The 15,423-nt window shown below is 45.7% G+C and overlaps 1 protein-coding gene across 1 annotated transcript in view; it reads left to right on the top strand.

Moving 5' to 3' along the window:
* LOC133370845 (IgGFc-binding protein-like) overlaps positions 1–14,397 on the top strand; it is a 50,070-nt gene extending 35,673 nt beyond the window's left edge. Inside the window, exons 21-31 of the mRNA XM_061597722.1 lie at positions 252–451; positions 1,153–1,545; positions 3,420–3,706; positions 5,018–5,283; positions 6,082–6,201; positions 6,470–6,654; positions 9,155–9,318; positions 10,057–10,305; positions 11,521–11,683; positions 12,596–12,692; positions 14,088–14,397. Coding sequence (XP_061453706.1) covers positions 252–451; positions 1,153–1,545; positions 3,420–3,706; positions 5,018–5,283; positions 6,082–6,201; positions 6,470–6,654; positions 9,155–9,318; positions 10,057–10,305; positions 11,521–11,683; positions 12,596–12,692; positions 14,088–14,173 — 2,210 coding nt within the window. The 3' untranslated portion in view covers positions 14,174–14,397. The remainder of the gene's footprint in view (positions 1–251; positions 452–1,152; positions 1,546–3,419; positions 3,707–5,017; positions 5,284–6,081; positions 6,202–6,469; positions 6,655–9,154; positions 9,319–10,056; positions 10,306–11,520; positions 11,684–12,595; positions 12,693–14,087) is intronic.
* The last annotated feature ends 1,026 nt before the right edge of the window (positions 14,398–15,423 follow it).

Below are 15,423 nucleotides of genomic sequence, written 5' to 3'. Positions count from 1 at the left end.
GTGGCGTAGTGGTTAAGGTGTTGGGCTATGACCTGAGAGACCAGGATTCAAATCCCCACATAGCCATGAAGTTCACTGGGTGACCTTGGGCCAGTCCCTGCCTCCCAGCCTCATGAAAACCCTATTCATAGGGTCGCCATAAGTCGGAATCGACTTGAAGGCAGTACATTTACATTTTACCTTCTAACTGTGATCCTTGGATCTTATAATGATGCAGGCTTTTCTTTCCATGTGTCTTCTTTCCTGAGCAGGCTTTGACTGCCAGGCCAATAGCCACTATGAACTCTGTGGGACTCCCTGCCAGGATGTCTGCTTGCCTGTTTGGATCGCGCCCCACTGCCCTCATACGTGCACGGAGGGGTGCTTCTGTGACAAAGGGTACCTGCGCAGTGGGGACAGCTGCATCTCAGAGGAGCAGTGTGGGTGCATACACGATGGAGTGCATTATAAGGTGAGAGTCCCACATGCCTACTTTCCAGTGTATGAAGCCATTAGGTAGCCACAATAGGCTTTTGCTCCCCGCTTGCCATTTTTTCCCTTGATGTTCAGTGCCCGGTGGCCTCCATTTAAATTTCCCACAGTGCTATGGAGCAATGCTACATTTGGGATGTTGTGGTAAAGAACAGGCTTTTTCAGTGGTGGCCCCTGGCTGTGGAATGCTCTCTCCAGGGAGGTATGCCTGACACCTTCTTTATCCACCTTTAGGCGCCAGGCAAAAACCTTCCTTTTCACTCAGGCTTTTGGCCCTTGATGCGGACTGTCTTAGTTATTCCTTTTTGTTTGGGTTGTAAGTTTTTATGTTGCATGTTTAAAAATCTGTTTTGTACTGCATGTTATTAAATCTGTTGTGCCTAGAGACCGTTGGGTATTGGCCAACTAACAAAAGAAAATAAATAAATGATTTAAGATGGCCATTGCCCAGGACTGCTTCGAGCGGTGCTGGTGCTTTGTTAGCCCACTGGGAGGACACTGGGGTAAAAGGCATGCCTACCAAAGGACATTCTGCTGAATGCCCCCTCAACCATGGAGCTGACCCTGTGCTCATCACTGAGTAGACATGATTTGACAGTGGCCACATGTTCTATCTAATGTTCAATCCGGCCCTAGTTCTGTGGGTCAAGTCTTTTCATTTTGCTGCTTTTATCCTTGCAGATTGGGGACCGCGTCTGGCTCCCTGGTTGCCGCAAGAGGTGCAGCTGTGAAGGCCCTTCTGACTTTCACTGTGTCCCAGCCAGCTGTAACCTCGGCCAGGAGTGTACCGTGAAGGATGAGAAACTGGGCTGTCATACTCAGTGGGGAACCTGCACCGTGACTGGAGACCCTCATTACTTCACTTTTGATGGGGCGGTGACACATTTCCAGGGCACTTGCGCCTATGAGATCTCCAGGACTAGCCACCCCTCCCCTCCCTTCTTCTTCCGGGTTGTTGCAGAGAACAGGCATCAGGGGAACCCCCGTGTGTCTTTTGTGACCCGAGTGGAAGTCTGGCTAAAGAGCGGTGCATTTAGCTTTCATATCATCCTAGGGAGTGGTCAGATGGTAGAGGTATGTGGAAGGTTTCACTACGTAATACATATTTATTCCTTTTAGGATAGCTTGATAGCTTCAAAAACTGCCAAGAAAAATGATGTCCAAGTCTGGTAGCAGGAACAGCAATGGCCCTAAGGTGACAGGATCATTCAGGTGGCATTTCCTACCCACAAACTTAGTTGTCTTTGGTGTTGTCCTCTGATGCAAGGGAAGAGGGCTGAGCAACTGGATCTCACTCATATACCTCTGGAGCTCATTCACTGTACAGCAATTGGCCTTGAGTCTTTTTTGTTTGGGCAAGTAGCAATTCTGAGGGCATGTTTTGACAATGGGGGATAGGTGTGGTGAGTGGGATTTGAATTCTTCTCCTTCAGGGTAAAATGGATCTCACTTCCTCCAATAAGCAGAGCTCATGCAAATTAGCTTTAGAATCTTCGTCCCTGACACTTGGAGAATAGCATCATTGGACGCTGGCTTACTCCTCCCACTTCCTCCAATAAGCAGAGTTCATGCAAATTAGCTTTAGAATCTTCATCCCTAACAGTTGGAGGACGGTATCATTGGACACTGGCTTACTCCTCCATTTTCTCCAATAAGCAGAGCTCACGCAAATTAGCTTTAGAATCTTTATCCCTAACAGTTGGTGGATGGCATCATTGGACACCAAATTACTCCTCCCACTTTTTCCAATAAGAGGAACTTATGCAAATTAGCTCTAGAATCTTCTTCCCTGACAGTTGGAGGAGCAACTGTCCTCTCCCACTTCTGCTTCAGCTTAGCTCTGGCACAGTTGGGTGTTGATGGAGCACCATTGATAAGAGTTGTGAGCCCCGCAAAACATTTGTGGGCTGGCTTCCCTGCCTTCCCACTGAGGTAAGAGCAGCCCCAGGCAGGCTGAGTTAAGACTAGTGGGGATATGTGGGGGAACCAGGGCATAAGATCAGCAAGAGGACATATATCATGGGGCATGACGAGGAAACCAATAATGTACTGAAAGAATGCCCTACAACTTAAATCATTTTTTAAAAAAAGATTTTTAAGATGTTTTGTTTATAAAGATGTTTTGTTTTTATAATATTTTCTTTTTACAAAGTTTTTAAAGATGTTTTTATGATGTTTTATGGATGTTTTTAGTCAGTTGTTTGCTGCCCTGGGCTCCTTCTGGGAGGAAGGGTGGGATATAAATATTAGTAGGAGTAGAAGTAGTAATCACATAACCATTGGTTATCTAAACATTTTCATCACATCAGTGTGCCTTTGTCTGAGTCATTCATGACAGGAACATACAAGAGGACTTTCCCCAGGACTTCCATCTTACCCTTTCCTTGTTGCTTTCCACTGCTTCCTTAAGGGCGCAATCCAACTCACATTTATGCTGGGCTGAGGGAATTGGATGCAGTGGATCTCCAGCTGAGCTGGCTGGGTCCTGGCTCAGCTGGGCTCTGCCAGCATAAGTCCCTCAGCCCGGCTGAGCCCGGACCAGCGGAAGTAGAGCCAGCGTAAGGCTGAAAAAGGGGCATGTCAGGAGCTTGTTGGGTGAAGGGCCGAGGTGAGGGGGCTTAGACCACTCAAGTTTGGGGTGCTCCTGCAGGTCCCAATCCAGGCAAAAGTAACACCAGGAAAAAGGTCATTCTAAGAAAAAAATTGCAATAGAAGTCAACAGAGAGGGCTTACTCCCTGGTAGGGGTATTTGGGAGAGCAGACTTTTACTTTAACCCTATAAATTTCACCTAACAATGAGGTCTAGGAGCATTCTTCAGTGAAACTGACTAGATTTTGCACTGCATGATAAAATCTCTACTCTGTTGTGAAATGATTGCAGCTTGACAACATCCCATGTCTGATAAAATTGCTATGCTTGCTGTCCCAATTCTACCCTCCTTTTTCAGGTCAACAAGGAGAGGGTGCAATTGCCCCACAGCATGGAGCTCCTGGGCTCCATTTCCAAGGTTAATAACATTGTGACAATAAAAACAGCAGCCAGCGTGGAGATCCAATACAATGGCCGCCACACGCTGTTCATTCATGTGGGACCAGAGTACCACGGGAAGCTGTGTGGAATGTGTGGGAATTTCAATGGCATCCCTGGGGATGATAAAGCCCTACCTGGTGGGAACAGAGCCCAGAATGACTCGCAGTTTGGAAACGCCTGGAAAACAGATACTAGCCCAGCAGGGTAAGAGGGAACATACTATAGGTGTTTAGTACAATGCTTATAAAGCCTTGCTGGGTCTTTTGTGGGATCATCTCTAGAGTCCAATGAAATTTGATGCCTTGCTGTGAGGGAAGAAATGGACAGAAGACCTGTTTCCATTGTTCTCATCTTTCTGCCAGCAGGAGGTGGCATAGCATGAGACGCAGGCAGTAAGAGTATTCAGGTGAGCTGCGCTGAGCACGTTCTCAGCACTGAGCTCAACCCACCAAATTATTCAGCACAGCTCACATTTTACAGGTCAATTTCAAAACAAGCCAACTTCAAACCATGGGCTATGGAGATGGCTTCTGTAACTAACCAGAGTCTGTTTAAAACTATAATCTCTAGTTCATAGGACCAGACAAACCAGGATTAGAGGAAAGTAAAATGTAATACTAATCAAGTTCTTGTTAGAGCCAGTGTGGTGTAGTGGCTAAGACAGGGCTGGATTAAGCTGAGGAGGGCCCCTAGGCTGATTCTGAGCCGCCCGCCATCCCATGCCATCCCGTCCCATCCCATCCCACCGCTTTACCTACCTTTCCGCTTTTTTTGCGGCTGCGCGCACTGCACGCACAGGTTTGCCGTCAATCAAGATGGCAACCGAGGTTTCCCTAAGGGGCTGAAGCCTCTGCCGCCATCTTGGTTGATGGCAGCAATGCGTGCATGTAGCACGCATGCGTGCCATCAACCAAGATGGCGGCAGAGGCTTCAGCCCCTTAGGGAAACGTCGGCCACCATCTTGATTGATGGCAAACTGCAAAAAACAGCGGAGCAAAAGGTAAGTGAAGCGAGGGGATAGTGGGTGGTTCGGAAGCTCTTGTCCCGCGATCCACAGCTCCTGTTCTGCTTCCGCGGATCGTGGGGTCCCCAAGAGCTCCGGGCCCCTAGGCTTCAGCCTACTAAGCCTAATGGATAATCCGGCCCTGGGTTAAGGTGTTGGACTGTGACCTGGGAGACCAGGGTTCAAATCCCTATACAGCCACGAAGCTCACTAGGTGACCTTGGGGGCCGGTCACTGCTTCTCAGCCTCAGAGGAAGGCAATGGTAATCCACCTCTGAATAACGCTTACCATGAAAACCCTATTCATAGGGTCGCCATAAGTCGGAATTGACTTGAAGGCAGTCGGTTTTATTTTTTTTCAACCAAGTTCTTCTCCTGGCCACTTGGAAGGAAGAGAGGAGAAAGGGGACATGCAAACCCATGGTGTTGCTCAGGTTCCTGTTCATGGTCAACTCTGGCCACAGATAGAGAGGAATCTGCTGGGTCTAAGACCTCCCATCTTTACCTTTCAGGTGCTTGGATGACACTGCAGTGTTAGAGCCCTGCAAAGATCCCCAGGAATATGAAGAGCTCTGTGGGGTCCTGGTTAGCCAATCGGGACCGTTTGCCGAATGCCATTGGCACGTGGAACCTTCTTCATTTTATTTGTCCTGCGTGTATGACTTGTGCCACTATGGGGTGGCTAATGGGATGCTGTGTGTGGCCCTCAGTGCTTACGAGGAGATGTGCCTTCTCCAGGGGATCCACCCCAGTAGGTGGAGAGCAGCTGCCGGGTGCCGTGAGTTCCAATTCCATCTTGGGGGCCACTGGGGCATATGAAGACTAAGAGTGCTTCCAGACTGTTGCTATTTTGGGTTGGGATTCAGTCTCATATCAGCAAATTCAGCTTGTGCAATTATAGTTTATTGGGAGGTCTTACCCGTTTCTCAAAAGATCAGACCTCTTTGTGACAAGGAAAGGGACCGGAAAATGCATTGGAAAGTGTGATATAACATTTGCTTTGACGCAATGTCATCTAACTTCCCCACAAACAAATTGGAATAAATGATGTCATCTAATCTCCCTGCAAACAAATCAGGATGAATGCTTGATAAACAGGTTGTCTGGAACCATCCTAATAACTGGAAAGGGATGAAAAACCAAGGTTTGTGGCTGCGGAGGCAAATGAAACATAAGGCCAATCCTCAGAAAATCTGTAGCGCTGGTGAGGAGCTCTGAATCTCTTAAACTAGGATTGATGCTGACAAAATTTCCCATTCATTCCTTCAGCTATCCTGCTTCTGTGTCCCAGAGCAATCTGGCCTTCTAGAGCAGGGGTGGCTAACCTTTTTCAGGCCAATGGCTGCATTGATTTGTGGTTACCACTTCAAGAGCTGTATGCCAAAGTGGACGTGGCCAAAGTTTGAAATTTCTTTTGTAAAAAGATAAATGTTGGGGTGGAGGTGTCACACCAATCTTTTGGCATCACAGAGTCACAGAGGATTTGAAGGTGTGATTACTGAAAAATTCATACACATTTTAGATTACCAAACTGTACGACTGATTAATCCTACTAAATCTGTTCCTCTTTCTCCAGCTATGGCTGACCCTTGCATTGACTTAGCATGTGGAGAGAACGAGTGGTGTGGAGAGAAAAAAGGAAAATGGGGTTGTTTCTGCCACAAAGATTACGGCCCTGCCAAGCAGGCTGCTTATGGTATGCAAGAACTTTAGCTTCTCCTTTTTGATTTGCCTTTGAAACATGGTCATTTCGTGTTACCCAATTTTAATATTCACACATGCCCTTGATGTTGTCATCAAGCGAGGAATGTGTGTGCATGTGCAAACCAGCCCAGAGAGACTCTCATCCCTGACCTGCATATATTCTTGCCACACGCTGTTGAGGTTCTGCACCGGCCATAGCATCTGCGGCTGTCCTATTTCAGAAACAAGACCAGAGTGCCAAATTATTTCCTTCACTCCAGATTACCAGCTGACATGCAGTGGCAGCAGCAGCGCTGTGTCCCTTTCCCGCTGCCTGCTCTTCACTGATGGATTCCCTGCTGAGGGACTGCACCTGGCAGATCTCACTTGCACTGGCACCCTTGTGGGAGACAGGCTCATCTTCCACTTCGATACTGTGCAGAAGACCTGTGGGACCACAGTAGAGGTGAGAACTACTGGGCATAAAGGCAACATTTAACAGATAGCCTATCATGCAGCTGCTGAAAAGATACCTAGTTATAAAAGCATTAGGCAGCAGTCAGGTGATGTGAAAGATCTCTGCCTGAGATGCTGGAAAGCTGCTGCCAGTCTGAGTAGACAGTACTGAGCTAGATGAACAAAGACCGTGACTAAGTAGAAGGCAGTTTTCTATAACTTTCCCATCACCTATCATCTGATCCTTTTAACCAGAGGTGGTAGAGATTGAATTTGGAACTTTCTGCATACAAAGCATGTGCTGTACCACTGAGCTATGATCCCTCCTCAAATATAGTTCCAAAAAAACCCACAAGATTCTGGCCCTCCTGGTTGCAAAGAAAAACCCAAAGACAGAGAAGTTTAATCTTTCAAAAGACCTACAAAAACCCTGTACATCAAGCTAGTTCAGCTGTCAGGGAGTGCTGAAATGAGTTTAGGGTGTGGAGTTTTCAAACAAATCATAGCTAAAATTTGGCTGCAAAAATTCAATTTAGATTCTCCTCATTTGTTGCTGAATTTCACATTTGGGTGAAATGTTGTTTTTTTAACATAAGACAAAAATAGCTGCAAAACTCCTGAATTCCAAATCTCTAAAATCTGCAGGATTTGCATAATATTGAGGAAAACAGGTCACTTAAAAACATATTCCTGACAATTTGCCCCAATTTACATAATTTTGTCTGGTAGAGTGATTCTTCATTTTGTGGCAGCAGAAGTTGAATTTTAGCAAGGGTAAAAAGAATGCTATTGACAAGGTTCTAAGAATCCCATGAGTATGTTGTTCAAGCACAGAGAATGGCATTAAACACGGAAACCATCCTTCTTTTTAAGAAAGGCAAGCTTCCACTTCTTAAGGCTGAAAAGAAAATAACTCAGAAAACCTGGTTGTGATATTAAAAGCATATGTTTGGTTGTAGTAGTGTAACCTGAATAACTGTTGGCCATTCCCTTTGACCAGAGAAGCAGAATAAATTATGTGAAACATGCAAATTTGCTCAATTTGCATAATTTATATGCATTCTAGTTTATTTTGGTGTGAAATTGGGGAAATCCATGCATAATTAGTAATGGTGTATGTGTAATATTCACTAAAGCTAAGCCTAAATTTATAAAATAACATTTTTCTGAGAAAATGTCTGAGATTTTTCTTTTTCTCACCCCACTGGCTCCCACCTACCCAGTAAAAGGGCCACTTTGTAGAATTTTCTCCAAATATCTCTGTCATGTTTTTATAGTGGCTGTCATGTACCTGCCACAGGACCAATGCTAGTTCCAGGCATTGGAGAGGATGCAAAATTGCTGCCAACACTGCTGCTGCTCTTCTCACTTGCAACAGCAGCAGCAAAAAAAGAAACTTTAATGGGGGGGGAGAAAACAGTGGTGCCTCTGCCACTACTAATGGTGATCCCCACCCAGGGCTGGATTAAGACATGCTGAGACCCTAAGCCCTATCAAGATTCAGAGTCCCCCTACCATCAAAAAGTCATGGGGAAAGTGGCGAGGAGGGGACTAGCGGAAACAATGACTGATGTGGAAGGGGACTTCAGAATGTGTTGGAAGGCTAGCTCCCATTGTCTCCTCTTGAGGTCTGAGGTGAGGTTGAGCAACCTGTGGATGATGCAAGTAGCCCAGCGGCCCTGGAAAGGAAGTTGATGGGATTGGGGTGTGGATTGGGAGGTCAAGGTTCAGAATTTTGCTGCTGGATTTTATATGAAAGGTTATTTAAGCCAAAGCAACTTCCGTTCTCATAAAACTTCTTTGTTATCACTAACATATTTAGAGGCCCCTCATAATGGGAGGCCCTAAGCCGTGGCTTACTTGGCTTGTTCCTAAACCTAGCACTGTCCCCGCCCCTGAGAAAGTGTTAATTTTTCATCCCCTGGAGAACCCCCCCCCCAAAAAAAGAAGTCTTCACCCACAAATAGCATGGAGAACATCAAGAGATCATTTGTACACAGCTGTAGTATACTCAGCATTGACTATTACCCACCCAAACTATTATTTGGCACATAAATAACGCAAACACATTCCCACTTGCCTACAGGGAGTAAGGCTGTAGCTCTGTGACAGAACATTTGCTTTGCAAGCAGAAGGTCCCAAGTTCAATCCCCGGAATCTCCTCATAGGGCAGGGTAAGACCTCTGTCTGAAATCCTAGAGACCCGCTGCCTGTCAGTGTAGCCCTTCCTATGTTCCAACATAAAAACAGTTGAATATTAGGATGGCCCAGATAACAGGAAGCAGCCATGAGGCTGAGAACCCCCATGGTTAAACGTTTTCCACCAACTCATCAAACTGGAAGGGTGGTATCTAAACTGAACGACATCCAGGGATTTGCCAATATTATTTCCAGACTCCTAGAGCCTAGGAAGAGGGATCCTGCCAAAGCACACAAGAAAGGTCTGTTCCTCCGTGTCCCTTTACACTGCAGTGGCCGTCCACAAAGTTATTGCTTGTGCTCCTTTCCAGTTCAACGCAACCCATGCCATCTACTCCAACGTGCTGGAGGGCCATGTGGAGAACACCTACGGAGGGGTGATCAGCAGAGACCGGTTTCTCTTCCTGCGTTTCTCCTGCTCCTACCCACTGAACATCAACCTTTCAATGGCATCTGTCATCCATCCTATCCAGGAGTGAGTTCCGCTGGAAGGACAGAAGAGAGAAGCCAAATATCCCAAGGGAGCATTTCACACCCCTGGAATATTTGCCTCCTTCCATTGTTGGCTTCAGCACCTGACCCCCTGCAGACAGCTCTCTGTATATCCTTTCATTGTGCTTTACCCCATCTTTCCTTGTGTATATCTTTCCATCATGGAAGCTTTTCTGTGCCGTTTCCAATCATACGGCTTCACATACTCACCGCCCTGTGCCTATTTCCACCATGCTGGCTCTGACGTTCTTGGTTCCTTTGCTTGCTTTGTCCCTTATTCCCTTCTAATAAAGGGCAGTGTTGCATTCTTCAGTTACAAGAATCAACATTCTAGACCAGGCTGAAGGCCCATCCAGTTCAGGACTCTTAACTCCAACAAAAGCCAGGTAAAGGCAAGGGAAATCTCTGGCCCTTCTTCAGGTGTTGTGGGACTCCAGCTCCCATCAGCCCAAAGCAGCATGGCCAGCAGTCAGGGATGATGGAAGCTGTACTTCAGCAACATCTAGAAGGCCACAGTTTCCTCAACCTCATAAATTTGCTCGTGTCCCTCCATCCTGATGCTTTTCAGACCTTTCTTCCTTCTCCTCCTCCTCCTCCTTCTTCCCTCATCATCCTTGTTCATGCAACTGTTCCCAAGAACATGCAGTGCTGCCCCGTTGCCTGCTCTGAAAACCTCAGCAACAAGCATCGTTAACTCTCTTCTATTTTACCCCTTTGATAGCATCATTAACACAACTCTCACCTCCGGCCAAGGGAGCTACCAGACCGTCATGACTTTGTATCAAGACCCCCAATACAGCAAGCCCTTCACCTATGGCCCTATCCTGCTCACTGTCAATCACAGAGCCTATGTGGGCATCAGCGTTTTGGGGGCAGACCCCACCCACTTTGTGATTACCTTGTCATCGTGTTGGGCCACACCAGAGAAAGACCCTTCCTCCAGCATTCGGTGGGATCTCATCACCAACCAGTAAGCTTGCTAGCTCTTCCTGTTCATGCAGTTGGTTTGAAAGAGACGGGCAGAAATCCAGGATCTGGGAGAAGAGAGCACCGGAGAGGAAGGGCTAAGAATCGGGAGGGCAGTTGGGTTTGGCTGAAAGAAATAGATCATGGGCCAGAACACCTGGGTCCCCTTCCTGTCTCTGGCATGAAAGGGAAGCTGGAGAAGAAAGCTGCAACACTGAAGTTGAATATGTATGGAGCAGTGGAAAAGAGGGGAAGCAGAGGTTGCCCAGGCATGGGGCTGCAATGCAGCAAGATAAAAACCTAACTTGTATATTCCCTACGCTGAGGACCAAATGAGACATGATGTTATTCACTATGGCTGGTTTTTTTGAAAATAAATAGTAAGCGTAAGGGCCTCAACTGGACTGAAGCCATGCTATGGGGAGGAGAGGAGGCTTTAACCCTTTGTCTCACCATGATCCAGATTAGAATTAAGCCCTCCACACGCACACACCTACTGTCTACAATGCAAAGCTCCAAAGGGAGCTTTCCTCCCATTGCAGAGAGCAAGTCTGGGGGTGCACTTCCAACTGGGACCCCAGCAGGGCCAAAGAGTTAAAGATTCCCGATTCCCTCTCCTCATGCCATGATCTTGATCCCTTTCTGCCTCTTGCATGCGGTGTTTATGTGGGAGAGCTAAAGAGATGAATAAAGTCACATAAATCACATTTTTTTAAAAAACGAAATCACAGCTTTGATTTTTTTAAAAAAACGAATAGCGGTATATAAATACTTTTTATAAATAAATACATGTAAACCACTTTGTGAGGTCCACTTGAAAAGCGGTATATAAATGCCTTAAATTTTGCTCCTTCTTAAGGCCTGGTTCACAGAACTGTGATGTTACATCTGCAACAGCCCTTTCACACATGTACATATCATCCATCCCTTGATGTTGCAGAGATCAAGTAAGGCACATCCACGTGTGAACCAGCCCAATCTGACCATATCGTCAGTCAATGTTCAATGACACCTAGCTGAAGATGGGGACTGTCTTCATTGAAAATTGTAGTGTTGACACTGGGTGGATATGAAAGTGTCTATTATGGGTCTCTGAGATGCATCATTCTCACATGCAAGTTGTCACTTGATGCTTCATTCAATTGCGTGACATGCATGCACCAGGGAATGTGCCCTCGTAACGCTCATTCCTCTACACTGTGCCACATTCCCATTGTAGGTGTCCCAACCCTCGAGATGGCACAGTAGTAGTTGAGGAGGATGCAGTATCTCTCACTGGCCGGTTCTCCTTCAACGTCTTCACATTCATCCTGGACTTGGAGGAGGTGTACCTTCACTGTCGCATCCGCCTCTGCAGCTTCCCTACAGCCAAGTGCACTGTGGTGAGTTAGGAAAGTAGTAGAAGCAGCAGCAAATGGGATTCACCAGGGCTGAGGAGGGCATCAGCACAAGTGCCCTCTTGTGGGTCCACTTCCATGTCAGTGAACTGCCCTGGTGCAGTGGGCTTACCTGGTGGCGGCAAGTGTTCTGTTCGGGGAAGGGCTGTAGCTCAGTGGTAGAGAATCTGCCTTGCATGCAGAAGGTCCCAGGTTCAATCCCCATAATCTCCAGGTAGGGTAGGGAAAGCACTCTGTCTGAAATCCCAGAGAGCTGCTGCCAGTTAGTGTAGACAGTATTAAGCTAGGTGGACCAATGGTCTGACGTGGTATAAGGCAGCTTCCTATGTTCCTGTGATAGAGCTGCCATTTAAATTTCCCACAGTGCCCTGGAGTGATACTACATCAGGGACATTGTGGGAAATTTATATGGTGGCTTCCCAAACCCTGTTGCCAAAAGCTCAGATTAGAGGGCTGCTTAAAGGGGGGCCTAGGGCAGGCATCAGCAGTAGGCACTGCTGGGGCGCTGACAGCTGCCCAAGGATGTTGCATGTTGACAAAGGGCCTGACAGCTGGTCACGGTTTCCGGGTTAGACCAAGGCAAGTCAACAGCTTTGAGAGCTAGTAGTAGCCTTCCCAGCCTCTTCTATTATGATCAGAGGGGTGGAGAAATACCCATGTTGCTTCAGACAGGAAGAGTTGACCTGTGATGAAATCTGCACCTGATCCCTATACTTGATCTCAGCCAAAAGGCCGAGAAGCGATCTGGACCAAAAAAAAAAACCTGGCTGGCAATGTTCTGGGGAATTACCCTGGCCATCATCTTGGTGCACACAGAAATGTTGAGACTACAGAGCTAAGCTTTGCAGAATCCGCTAGAACAAAAGGATGAGAGTCCATTTCTTCCTTTTCTTTCAGAATTGTGACAAGCCAGGCCCTGCAATTGCTGGAAGGAAGCCTCCATCAGGCATAGTCACGGCTGGCCCTTTCCTGAGATATGATTCTCTTGATCAAGGCAGGTCATTTTTTCCCCAGCACCACCTGACTTTGACTGTTTTCCCAAATGATGCTAAAAGAATATTTCTGTCTCCACCATGACTTTAGGTTTTTCCCCCCTTTGGTTTTGTATGGATAAGTTTGATTAAGGCAGTAAGGACCACGAAGAACAGAAAGTTTAATTTCAGGGGTGGCTCCCAAGAAATGCAGATAGTTAATGTTAAATAATCCAGGAGGTATATAATTTCCTATTCCTGCAAACAGAAATAATGTTAAGAATGTGGCAGGGGCTCAGCTTAGGTCTTAGGACAGCCGAGCATTATGGCTTGAACCGAAAAGAAAGTTTGCAAACATTCAGTGTCGCCATTTTTTTTCTCATTCAAACTGTGCATGCAATTTTTTAAAAAAGAATTTTAATATCGGCTGGGTTCAGTTGTAATGACAAGCCACGGTCATGATTCTTATTGAACTAAGTGCCTTTCCCCATGACATTGGAAAATGGGAAACAGTGGTTTGTTCTGTGGGTTGTTAACAAACCTGGACAGGAAACTGTTGTGTGATCCTGGTTTGTTTTAACTACCCACCATTAAAGCCGTTTCTTTTGCACGAGAAAAAAGGTTTGTCGTTTCAAGCAGCGGTTTCTCTTTCCTCTGAAATTTGAAAGGGAATGCCCAGTAAGAATGATGTTATAACATAGTGTCAATCCCAGGGGAAAGATGGCTGCTCTGATTGGCCAGTGGTCCCACAAATGCGTATGTAAGTGATATTCTAGCCAGCTTGATTTGAAAATGTTGTGTGACTGAATTTGGAGGAAAGAAAAGTGGGGAACACTGGTTTGTATTTCCACTATGGTCAGGAAGCAATGAAACCCCACCACACACACAAACATTATGGCCTTTTCCCATGTAAAAACAATGTATATTGCTATATAGCAAAGAGCACATTTTCTTCTATTTAAGAACAAAGACATATCAGGCTTTATTGAGCACATCACTAACTAATCTAAACCTTTTTTTAAAACCCCCCGATGATTTTAACCTTTTTAAAAGATGTCTTGAAAGCTTTTTAAAAAATGTTTTAAAGATGTTTTGTTTTAATGTATTTTAAAGTCTGCTTTTATAACATTTTAAAGTGTTTTTAGTGCTTTTGTCTGCCGCCCTGGGCTCCTGCTGGGAGGAAGGGTGGGATATAAATCAAATAATAAATAAATAAATAAATAAAGCAAAATGCAGCTTGATGCGTACAAAAGAAATACTCCTGTGTCACCATCACAACTAGTTGGCCCTGAAGTGCTTTGTACATTCTAAGGCACTTTCTAAGTGCAAAGTATTATTATTCCACTGTGAAGGTTGCCTCAAATTATCTGCTGGTAAGTTCACAGGGAAGTGGACTGATAACTGTTTTCTCTCCGCAGGGCTCCAGCTGGCCAGTGGAAGCTGCATCTCATCCCCTTTCACCGTGCTGCTCACTGCCGTAGCTTCATGTCAGATTCTCTGCTAACACTTTTCATCCAAGACAGGGTTCTTACTGGGAATATGGTTCACAGACAGAAGGAGATGGGTCTTGAAGTTTGCCAGTCCAATGGGGACTTCTCATACACATGCTGGAATCCTGCAAAGCCCCAAATTCCTTCTGCTGTGAAGACAGAGCCCACTACTGGAGACTACAGATGGGCGAGAAATTCAATTCAGTTTATATTTCAAGGCAAATCTATCAAATCTGCACTTTCCGAAACAATGAGAATATAAACACAGCCATCCTTCAAAATTTGCACTTATTCTAATTTTGCAATGCAGTTCGCCAACCACTGTTTACAAAAATGCGTATGTTAGGAGAAAGTGTGCATAAAAATGAATATTTGAGTGGAAGTAACATACAAGAATGCATTATGTGACAAGAAATTGGTTGCAAAAATGTGTACATTAGCCAAAACTACCTACAAAAAAGTGTTTATTAAGAGGAATTCGCCGTAAAACGGTGGAGAATTTTGAGAGGATTTTTATTTTTAAAAATTACAAATTGCTACAGAAATGTGGAGAATTGAATTAAAGATTAGAAAAACAAGAAACTGAGAGAACTGAAACTGACAGATCTTTCCATCCCTGCTGGAGATAGAAGCTTGCTGTTATTCGCCATCAAGGATGGGGAACCTCAGGACCGGGCCATATGCAGCCCTCCAAGAGTCTCTGTCTAGCCCTCACGACTCTCCTGAAGCCACACCCCTCATTGGCCGTGTGTTTTTACCTGGCTCAAAGATATGCCATGTTTGCCTCTGGCCCTGCCCACCACTGGCTTGTGGCTCCCAGAAAGTTGCCCAGAAGGGAATGCGGCCTTCAGGGTGGAAACGTTTCCCCACCCCTTGTTTCTGTGATCTCTTAGGGCCAAACTGATGCAAGACTATTCAAGCAATTAGCAATCACACTGATGCTGCTTTTTAAAAGAGTAAATAGGTGTTGAAGGGGTGCTGATCTGGATAGTATCTGCTATTTGCTTTGGGGTGAGAGTTTCCATTGGCACCAATGGAAATTTGGTGCCAATCCAGTTTTGGACTACTGATCCAGCAAAAGGGTAATGCCCTCCTATCCCTGGTTCTAGGGTCACAATCTGGAACAGGCTGCCTACCTCTGCATTTTACTCTGAAAATAAAACAAACATGCAATTGCTGCTTGTGTGAATGGTGTCACACGTAGTCATTCCTAGCCCTTATTCAAGAATAAAAGAGAGCAAATCCACGAGCCTCTGATCTTTCA

Source organism: Rhineura floridana, chromosome 15, assembly GCF_030035675.1.
Source record: "Rhineura floridana isolate rRhiFlo1 chromosome 15, rRhiFlo1.hap2, whole genome shotgun sequence".
Classification (NCBI taxonomy): Eukaryota; Metazoa; Chordata; class Lepidosauria; order Squamata; family Rhineuridae; genus Rhineura; species Rhineura floridana.
The sequence above is the reverse complement of the archived record's forward strand: the minus strand, read 5'-3'. Positions and strand labels throughout refer to the sequence as shown.